The sequence below is a fragment of the Anopheles darlingi genome, chromosome 3 (genome assembly GCF_943734745.1).
Source record: "Anopheles darlingi chromosome 3, idAnoDarlMG_H_01, whole genome shotgun sequence".
In the NCBI taxonomy this organism is placed as follows: domain Eukaryota; kingdom Metazoa; phylum Arthropoda; class Insecta; order Diptera; family Culicidae; genus Anopheles; species Anopheles darlingi.
Genome location: NC_064875.1, coordinates 16740558 through 16751466, shown reverse-complemented (window position 1 = coordinate 16751466; position 10909 = coordinate 16740558). Strand labels below are relative to the sequence as shown.

Sequence of the window (10909 nt, the reverse complement as noted above, 5' to 3'; positions counted from 1 at the left end):
ACGGTCGCCAGAGGAAATTGTTCTCACGCGCCCGGAACGGAATACCGTTCCAGTAGCTCAACATCGGATAGTAACCGGTGGCGATCGGTGACTCCCAGGTTAGCTCCTGTATTGGGCCCAGTCCGTTCGAGTTACGCTCGAGATAGTAGCGTGCCAGCAGCTGCTGGTGCATGAACAGATACAGCTCACCGCGGCGATCCTTGTTCAAACCAAGCTTATCACCACCCAGGAACGGTGCGTAATCCATCATGAAGTAGTAGTAGTACGCATTCAGCCCAACATCCTCAGTAAAGTATGACAGTGTTCCTTCGCCGTAGAAACGCGTCGAAAACGCCGAGCTATAGTTCGAGCGAGCCACGTTGTACTTCGGATTGGCGTAGAACCCATACTCCCGGTCCATCGCACGCCGATTGCTGGCGTCCTGGAAGAGGTCGGCCTCGAAGAAGTAGTGCGGCATCACCTCGTAGATGGCGGGCAGAACGATGCCCTGCAGATCCGGCCGGTGCAGTACGGAGAGTGTGAGGGCGCACAGGAACATACCCTCGTTGGTGTGCTGCCGGGCCCAGATCACGTTCTTGTAGTACGTATCCCAGTCGAGTGCATTTTCAAAGAAACGATACAGCAGCAACGTTTGCTTTGCGTACCAGTAGTTGTAAATGGTAAAGATGGCGCCCTTGGCCAGGAAACCGTGCTCGAACGCACGCTGGAACTCGGTCACTTCCGTGTAGTTCTGGTTGATGGTAGATTGCAGCACATCTTATGATTAGCATTTGTACAGGAAATTCTAGCGGTATCGTCACACCATCACTTACCAGGTATTTGCTTTGCTTCTGGATCCATTCTTTCGCGAAGGGTAAATACTCTTCGGTGGTTAGCGGTTGATGAAGATGACGCAAGATTTCGAAGAAAAACTTTTGCTTGCTAAGAAACTCCTTGTCGGCTGTCGGAAAGCGGAAACATACATAGAGTTAGTCTATCGGGCGTCGATTCGTAGCGGCCATTCTCTCTTTTTACCGATTTTATGTGAGATACCATTAACGGTCGTCTGTGATGTTGGCACATAGGTGGCGGAACAGAGGCATAGCGAGCCTCCCAATACCAGCAGCAACCAGCCGGCTGCCGAGCAGCTGATCATTCTGTACCTTGTAATTTACGTGTCTAAACGAGACTGAAATATACCGGACGCACGAGGATGGTTTTTTATAGGATCGCTTCAACGGTGATAAGCCATTGGATGCGACCTGCAAAACGAATGCAATCGTTGTGCAAACAGTACATTGCAGGTCGCGAATCTGTCGAGACTTGGTGTGCAGGTAGCTGATAAGCTCGTTCGGATCGACAGCTATAAAAAAAAAAACACTTGTTTAGTCTAATCAGCATTAGAACGCATTAATTTTGAACTTTGTTGTTGCAAGGATTTACAAAAGAAATACGAAGGGGCATCCTAGTATAAAATCTATTGAAACTGATCGATAAACATATTTCGTCTTATCAACCACTTCAATATCCATATTTGCGACATACGACCCTAGGCACTTTGCCACGCACTAGATTGGCTGTTGTAGATGCGTTTCTCAGTTGGATGTTTGTTGTGGAGACAGCTGGTATTGATGGCTGTTTCCATCTTTCAAATTGACGTCAGCAAGAGCTCTATCCTAAGCCATCACGATAATAAGTATCATGAAAAAAAAAACTGGATTCTATAGAGAAGATGTTCAAACTTTTACTCGTTGGCTAGAATTTGTATACGTTGGCCCGGGTTAGTGTCCCGTTTCAAGGTGAACATTCCAAAATGTTATCCCAACATGTTCGTTCAATGATGTTTGCTACTTGCAACACTCGATCGTCGGTTGATGAATGTTCTCGAAATATCCGTAATTGCGTAGCCTGACGATTGTATCGGAGGACAATCATTGTAAAACGATTGTCATATAAATATAATTATGTTTAATGAAATTTCTTAAATGACAAAATAGCCTGGAAAATACCGGAGTTTTGCCCGAATTTATGCCCAGTAGGCATATACACGGTAGATATATCCTTCTGTAACTTATAACTGCTAGAAAACAACAGACTCGTTCATGTATCGAACAAATCGTACCACATATTGCTTTTTACAACAACGTAACAATTCTAACGTCACTTTTCATAGTTTATTGATGAACCATTCTTAAATGTCCCGAAGTTTTTATTAAATCTTCAATCTCATCTGATTCGTCGGTACGAATTTCCGTTCACTATGAAAGACGTTTCTTACAAATTTCTGTGTGTACACAGCTGCTCGTACGGTACGATATCCATAGAAAAATTGATATAAAATAGAGCCTACGGTAGAGCAGATTCAACATTTGACGGAACAGTAAGATTCTAGCAGAAGTGCCTTTCGACAATGAAGCAATGTGCGTGGTTAGTTGTTGCAGCCCTGCTTTGCGGCAGTGGTCTCGCCAGCGCAGAGGATGGTAAGAACGCTACCAGAGGAAAGTCATCAGGCCGCATTGTTGGAGGATACGATGTCGATATCGCTAGCTATCCATACACCGTAGTGGTTATCGCTTCTATACCGAACGCAAATATAATGTGTGGAGGCGTCATCGTTTCGTCAAATAAAGTGCTCACAGCGGCCCACTGTTTGTATAAGCAGCCAATTACAACGGTAAACTCAAAGTTGACCTTAGTGAGGTGTTTAGATGAAGGCGACTAATCTTTTCAATAATACTTTTATCAGATTACTATTCGTGCTGGTACCACTCTTCGCAACAGCGGTGGATTCCTGTTCAGTTATCTTAGCTACGCTGTACATGGCCAGTACAACTCAACCACCTCAGCAAACGATATTGCGGTCATTACCATTAAGGGAACTTTCGATGGGTTTACGAATGTCGGAAAAATCCTCCTACAGGATACTGAGCCCGTGATTTCTTCCGTAACTCCTACCAGCTGTTTCGTTGTTGGATGGGGAATGAATAATACTGCTACCGGAACGTTAGCGGATCGTTTACAGCGTGGCAATTTCGTGCTCGTGCCCCAAAAGACATGTGCCAGTCGCGTTTCGCCGTTGACAGACACGTAAGTACCTCAAAGGCAACAAACGCAAAGGTTCGGAGATAATCTCATGACAAAATTGGGTTCTACTACATTCACAGGACCATTTGTGCTCAATCGATAGAAGGTGACGCCTGCCGTGGTGACAGCGGAGGCCCTCTGGTTTGCAACAGTCGCTTGTTCGGCATAGTGTCGTTTGGTGCGCAGGGCTGCAATGGTGCTATCCCGGATGGATTTGCAAAAATTACGGCTCCCAGCGTCCGAAGCTTCATTACTGCGAATGCCGGAATCTAGACAAACATGTCGGAAACCGAGTCCTTTGCGTGAAAAACGTAAGGCGAATATATTGAAATACAAAACATTTGGGGAACATAATTAAAGAGAAGCATTAGTATTGCATACTTAATTATAAGAAATGACTGCTGCTGATATCACAAAAAAAAACCAAATTACAGGCAGGTAGAGTCTATTCCATCGTAGTTGCACAGCTTATCTAGTTCAAATAGAGAAGGACTACGAGGAACTCTACGACATGGCTCAATATCTATGATGTCAATCAGTATAATAAGTATTGTAACTTCATATTTCCTACACATCATAAAAATAGATTCTGAAAGTATTTGACTTTGAAAGTATGTGTTCCCAAAGATACCACAACACAGCAGTATCGCAGAAAACAGAAACACTTGCGTCCCCATTTCTTATGTATTAAATCATATCAATCTGTTTAAGATTCAGATTCTACTGCTTGACGTGAAAGTAGTTATACTATAAAGATTTTATGTGAGATGCCATTAACGGTCGTCTGTGATGTTGGCACATAGGTGGCGGAACAGAGGCATAGCGAGCCTCCCAATACCAGCAGCAACCAGCCGGCTGCCGAGCAGCTGATCATTCTGTACCTTGTAATTTACGTGTCTAAACGAAACTGAAATATACCGGACGCACGAGGATGGTTCTTTATAGAATCGCTTCCGATAAGCCATTGGATGCGACCTGCAAAACGAATGCAATCGTTGTGCAAACGGTACATTGCAGGTCGCGAATCTGTAGAGACTTGGTGTGCAGGTAGCTGATAAGCTCGTTCGGATCGACAGCTATGAAAAAAACACTTGTTTAGTCTAATCAGCATTAGAACGCATTCACTTTCGACTTTGTTATTCTTTTGGTTTGAACTACCCTAGAGCTGGTAGCATAAATGTTATTGATGCTGGTGCTCTAGGCGTGCCCGGAAAGCATCCAAGTGTCAGTATTATGTGGAGCATAGCAGCTGAAAAAGATTTTCAGTTTTTTCAATGCTTTTTACATCAATACCTTCTCCGTTTTCGCAACAAAATTGTGGCAATAGATGCTACGATTCAGGCTGGGGGAACGTTGGGTGGGCATACAGATTTGAGTACTTTAGCTCTTAATATGCTCGGGTGGCGTGTACTTGTTTAAAAAATGTAAATCATATGGTGTTGTTCTTCATGCCAGATATGTTTAGCAAATATTGAATGATGCTATTTTTTCGTATATCCCTACAGTGGTTCATTTGTATGCGAACAAAGAACTATTCCACTCTAACTGCCACTGCATTTGATGTATCACAGAGCAGATATTTGCTGCTGTATTCGTTTTGCAAAGCAACACACGACTACGACCGTAATGTTTGCACAATTGTTTCCCGCTCGTATAAGATTCGGGGCATAAGAAGCCATGCGAAAATCAACCAACGAAACGCATCAACTGTATCGTATAATATTCGTATAATACAGTTGCATTGATGCAGAGAGGCACCACTCTGCTGCGTGCAGAGGTAAGGAAAGATTAGGATTAGGGACTAAAACCAAACGTTTGATATAAATTTCCGATTCATTTCATCTATAGATCGTGCTAGCACAGGATCGCGATGAAACAAGATGTGATGCTTATTCTACTTATGCTGCTATGTAGCGCACAATTCGTAAAAGCGCAAGAAGAAGATAATTACAATCCAGAGAGAGGGAAGGAATCGACTGGTCAGAATAACATCAAATAAACGGACAATTAAAGATCTCATGTCCTCACTGCAGCATCAAGTTTCAGTCCTATTAACGGGGTCCCGGTAAGTGAAGGCATCAAACTATCGGTTTTCTATTTTCTGGTCAGGTTGCCATCCGTGCTGGTAGTACCTCACCATTCAATGGAGGATATAGTTTCGCCCATCCAAGCTATCGAGTACACGAAATGTATGATGCAGCAATACGTGCGAACGATGTAGCTTTTATAACAATTAATGGCAGCTTACAAATGTAAAACCGATAAACGTACACACTAGTGATCTTCAGATAACGCCAATGAACCCCATAGACTGTTTAATAGTTGGATGAGGCTTATCAGAGGATACGGGAGCATTTACTAATAAGCTTAGGCGAGCCAATTACCAACTCATTACTCCGCAAGCTGCGTCGTGACAACAAACCACAAAGTGACCACAAAGTGACCACAAAGATGCCACTGAACATACAGATCATAACATTTTGCATTCTCTTTAAAATTACGGAATGATTTATAAAAGAAATACGAATTTATCAACCACTCCGATATCCATATTTCCGACACACAATGCTGGGCACTTTGCCACGTGCGAGATTGTTTTGGCTGTTGTAGACGATTCTCTCGGTTATTGTGGAGACAGCTGGTATTGATTCGGTTCCTTGACGTCAGCAAGAGCTCTATCTTAAGCCATCACGATAACAAGTAGAATGCAAAAAAACCCTAAAACTGGATTCTATAGCAAAGATGCTCAAACTTTTACGCGTTAGCTCGGGTAAGTGTCCCGTTTCAAGGTGAACATTCCAAAATGTTATCCCAACATGTTCGTTCAATGATGTTTCCTACTAGCAACACTCGATCGTCTGTTGAATGTGCTCGAAATATTCGTAATTTCGTAGCTTGACGATTGTGTTGGAGGACAATCATTGTAAAATGATTGTCATATAAATATAATTATGTTTAATGAAATTTCTTAAATGACAAAATAGACTGGAAAAATACCGAACCGATGCCAGAATTTATGCGCAGTAGGCATATACACGGTGAATATGTCCTTTTGTAACTTATAACTGCTAGAAAACAACAGACTCGTTCATGTATCGAACAAATTGTACCACATATTGCGTTTTACAACAACATAGCAATTTTAACGTCACTTTTCGTAGTTTATTGATCAACCATTCTTAAATGTCCCGAAGCTTTTATTAAATGTTCGATCTCGTCACATTCGTTGGTGCGAATTTTCGCTTGTTTCAGTTGCTATTCGATGATAGACGTTGCTGGCAATGTGCGGTGTGTACACAGCTGTTCGTACGGTACGATATCCATAGAAATATTGATATAAAAAAGAGCCTACGGTAGAGCAGATTCAACATTTCGTGGAAGCAGTAAGATTCTAGCAGAAGTGCCTTTCGAAAATGAAGCAATGTGCGTGGTTAGTTGTTGCAGCCCTGCTTTGCGGCAGTGGTCTCACCAGCGCAGAGGGCGGTAAGAACGCTACTAGAGGAAAGTCATCAGGCCGCATTGTTGGAGGATACGATGTCGATATCGCTAGCTATCCATACACCGCAGTGGTGGCTGCTTTTATCCCGAACGCATATATAATGTGTGGAGGCGTCATCGTTTCGTCGACTAAAGTGCTCACAGCGGCCCACTGTTTGTATCAGCAACCGATTACTTCGGTAAGCGCAAAGTTGATCTTATCGATCCGCTTAGATAAAGGCGACTAATCTTTTCCATAATACTTTTATTAGATTACGATCCGTGCTGGTACCACTCTTCGCAACAGCGGTGGATTCCTGTTCAACTATCTTAGCTACGCTGTACACAGCCAGTATAACTCAACCACCTTTGCGAACGATATTGCGGTCATCACCATTAAGGGAACTTTCGATGGGTTTACGAATGTCGGAAAAATCCTCCTACAGGATACTGAGCCCGTGATTTCTTCCGTAACGCCGACCAGCTGTTTCGTTGTTGGATGGGGAATGAATAATACTGCTACCGGAACGTTAGCGGATCGTTTACAGCGTGGCAATTTCGTACTCATGCCCCAAACGACATGTGCCAGTCGCGTTTCGCAGTTGACAGACACGTAAGTACCGCAAAGGTCGACAAACGTAAAGATTCGGAGATAATCTTATGACAAAATTGGGTTCTACTACATTCACAGGACCATTTGTGCTCAATCGATAGAAGGTGACGCCTGCCGTGGTGACAGTGGAGGACCCCTGGTTTGTAACAGCCGCTTATTCGGCATAGTGTCGTTTGGTGCGCAGGGCTGCAATGGTGCTATCCCGGATGGATTTGCAAAAATTACGGCTCCGAGCGTCCGAAGCTTCATTACTGCGAATGCCGGAATCTAGACAAACATTTCGGACACCAAGTTCTTTGCATGAAAAAGGTAAAGTAGATATATCGAAATACACAATTTTGTTGCATAATTAAAGAGAAGCATTAGTACTGCATACTTGATAATGAGAAATGAATGCTGCTGGTATCACAAAGGAAACCAAATTACAGGCAGATATAGCGTATTCCATGGCAGCTACACAGCTCATACAGTTCAAATAGAGAAGGACAACGTAAAGCTTTTCGGTATGGCTCAATTATGAATGATGTCATTCAGTATAATAAGTATTGTAACTTCATATTTCCTACACATCATAAAAATAGATTCTGAAAGTATGTGATTTTGAATGTATGTGTTCCCACAGACAACAACCACAGAACAGAAACACTTGTGTCCCAATTTCTTATGTATTAAGCCATCTCAATCTGTTTAAGATTCAGATTCTACTGCATGGCGTGCCATAAAGCTGTGGTTGGGCTCTGTTTGTGGGCCCCATTATTCATCCATTGGATAAATGATGAATCGAAGAATTTGAATGACCGAATCCCGTTTCAAGCTGACCATTCCAAAATGTTATTCCAATAAGTTCATTGAACAATGTTTTCTACATACTACACTCGACTCGCAATGGATGAATGTCGAACGATCAGTGTTTGCACAGCTGCTCCTAACGTTGACTATTAGCGATCGTGCCAAGCACATAAGCCGTAAGATACACATACAAACATACAAACTGATTGGCATATTTACCACGTGCGTATAATTATGTTTAATATATTAAATAACTATTAAATGACGAAAAAGAATGAAAAAGTATTGTACATGTGCAAGAAACGTTACTCTTTAATCATTAAACACGGTGGATATGTCATTAGATGTCGTCAGAAACAATCAGTCACTCGATGTTTGCTGTTCTGCCAATCGAAGGAATGTCGCTTACTGTCCAGATAATATCAAAAATGCCCAATAGACATCAGCGTAAGTACTGTATAGAACCAAAATGGAACCGATCAGTTAGAGATGACTAAAATAAGGGAATAAGGTAGCCGAGCCAATAGAAAAAAAACAGATTCAACCTTGTATTGTACGATGTCCAACACATTTTGCTTTTGATAACAATACGAATGTCATTTTTCGTGGTTTCTCAAACAACCATAAATCCGAGATTCATAAAAAATCCGAAAAATTTGTTAAATTTTCTATGTTACATTCGTTGGTACGAATTTTATCGTGGTTCCATTTCTATTTGATAAACGCGTATTGCAAATTTCTGTGTGTACACAGATGCTCGAGTGGTGCGATATCCATAGAATTAGTGATATAAAAAAGAGCCTACGGTAGAGCAGATTCAACATTATGTAGGAGCAGTAAGATTCTAGCAGAAGTGCCTTTCGACAATGAAGCAATGTGCGTGGTTAGTTGTTGCAGCCCTGCTTTGCGGCAGTGGTCTCGCCAGCGCAGAGGATGGTACGAAAGGCCCTGATGAAAAATCCGGAACAGCCCGGATCGTCGGAGGATACGATGTCGATATCGCTAGCTATCCATACACCGTAGTGGTATCTATTAGTACTCTGAACGGAGATATATTATGTGGTGGAATCATCGTTGCCTCGAATAAAGTGCTCACAGCGGCCCACTGTTTGTATCAGCAACCAATTACTTCGGTAAGCGCAAAGTTGATCTCATCGAGCCGCTTAGATAAAGGCGACTAATCTTTTCAATAATACTTCTATCAGATTACGATCCGTGCTGGTACCACTCTTCGCAACAGCGGTGGATTCCTGTTCAACTATCTTTGCTACGCTGTACATGGCCAGTACAACTCAACCACCTTAGCGAACGATGCTGCGGTCATTACCATTAAGGGAACTTTCGATGGGTTTACGAATGTCGGAAAAATCCTCCTACAAGATACTGAGCCCGTGATTTCTTCCGTAACCCCGACCAGCTGTTTCGTTGTTGGATGGGGTTGGAAAAACTATGGCGGAGCGTTAGCGGATCATTTACAGCGTGGCAATTTCGTACTCATGCCCCAAAAGACATGTGCCAGTCGCGTTTCGCAGTTGTCAGACACGTAAGTACCGCAAAGGTCGACAAACGTAAAGATTCGGAGATCTCATGACAAAATTGGGTTCTACTACATTCACAGGACCATTTGTGCTCAATCGATAGAAGGTGACGCCTGCCGTGGTGACAGTGGAGGTCCCCTGGTTTGTAACAGTCTCTTGTACGGCATAGTGTCGTTCGGCCCAGAGTACTGCGATGGTGCTATACCGGATGGATTTGCAAAAATTACGGCTCCCAGCATCCGAAGGTTCATTCGTAAAAATGCCAGAGTCTAGAAAGATATGTTGGTTTACAGGACTTTTGCAATCTATTAAAAGAGAAAGATTGCCAGAAACGTCTGCGTGCTGCTGATACCACAAGAGAAACCAAACTACAGGTAGGTATAGTTTACCTTACCGTCAGCATACAGCCCACATATTAAAAATAGAGAAGAACACCGTAAAGCTCTTCGGCATGGCTCAATATCTATGATGTCATTCAGTATAATAAGTGTGGTAACTTCATATTTCCAAAACATGATAAAAAACGATTCTGACAGTGTTTTCCCTTGTGGTACCCTAATTAACCGTTCCTCAAAGCCTCTATACCTCCCACAGACAACAAATACAGCACAGCAGTATCGCAGAAAACAGAAACACATGTGTCCCAATTTCTTATGTATTAAGCCATCTCAATCTGTTTAAGATGCAGATTCTACTGCTTGGCGTGGCATCAAGCTGTGGTTGGGCGCTATTTGTTGGCCCCATTTTGCATCCATTGGATAAATGATGAAGCAAGGACAACACGGTAAACTCATTTCAGATGCTTTTAAAAGAAAGTTAAATTTCACTCCGATCGGTCACGATTACGATAACTTTTCCATATCGGTAATATATTTTCCATAATTTCATAGCGTTTAAAGATACTGATACAGGGTTTGTGGTTTGTGTTTTTGTGTGTGTGTGTGTGTTTTTTTATTTTCATCGTTTTCGCTCCACCAGCAGACTACCGACTGCCAAACTTCAACCCCGGAATATTAACTGTGGGATTTAAGACTGCTAACCGCTCCCGGTCGGTACTTTTGTCCGTCCTGATACGCGGGCTTCCGGGTGGTTCTATGTTTACTCTTCTAATAAGCAGTTTGTGGCAGCGCCTCAGACGCGCTTCATTGATGTAAGTAGGTGTTCTGATATCATGAATCGCTATCGTCTAACGCCACCGTGTTTGTCACCCATATCGAGCGGACATTTTGGAGTTTCATTCATTGTCACGATTTCCCGGACTCACGACCGATATATTAACCTTTGTTTCATCATGCCATCGATCGTATCACCACCGAACAGTTGATTTTTGCTGCTCGCCATGGCCAATGTTTGACGGTGAATGTTCTGTTCTTCTACGACAAACAAACAAAGAAAACGTATCTTGTATACCCTTTAACGGTTGTAAGTT

At 42.6% G+C, this 10909-nt stretch overlaps 3 protein-coding genes across 3 annotated transcripts in view; 2 read left to right on the top strand and 1 right to left on the bottom strand.

Annotated features, from left to right (window-relative positions):
* The window catches only part of LOC125953421 (hexamerin-1.1-like), a 2384-nt gene extending 1205 nt beyond the window's left edge, over nt 1-1179 (bottom strand). Inside the window, exons 1-3 of the mRNA XM_049683007.1 lie at nt 1015-1179; nt 813-940; nt 1-730 (exon numbers count right to left, since the gene is read on the bottom strand). The exon at nt 1-730 is cut by the window's left edge and continues 1205 nt beyond it. Of these exons, the coding sequence (XP_049538964.1) occupies nt 1-730; nt 813-940; nt 1015-1135 (979 nt within the window). The 5' untranslated portion in view covers nt 1136-1179. The remainder of the gene's footprint in view (nt 731-812; nt 941-1014) is intronic.
* Nucleotides 1180-2371: 1192 nt separating this feature from the next.
* LOC125953587 (trypsin delta-like) lies at nt 2372-9753 on the top strand. The gene is made up of 3 exons (XM_049683239.1): nt 2372-2653; nt 2726-3066; nt 9561-9753. The coding sequence occupies exons 1-3, from the start codon at nt 2390-2392 to the stop codon at nt 9751-9753; spliced, it is 798 nt and encodes a 265-aa protein (XP_049539196.1). The 5' UTR covers nt 2372-2389.
* LOC125953508 (trypsin delta-like) lies at nt 6459-7462 on the top strand. Its single transcript, XM_049683125.1, has 3 exons — nt 6459-6740; nt 6813-7153; nt 7232-7462. The coding sequence occupies exons 1-3, from the start codon at nt 6477-6479 to the stop codon at nt 7422-7424; spliced, it is 798 nt and encodes a 265-aa protein (XP_049539082.1). The 5' UTR covers nt 6459-6476; the 3' UTR covers nt 7425-7462.
* Nucleotides 9754-10909: the final 1156 nt, after the last annotated feature.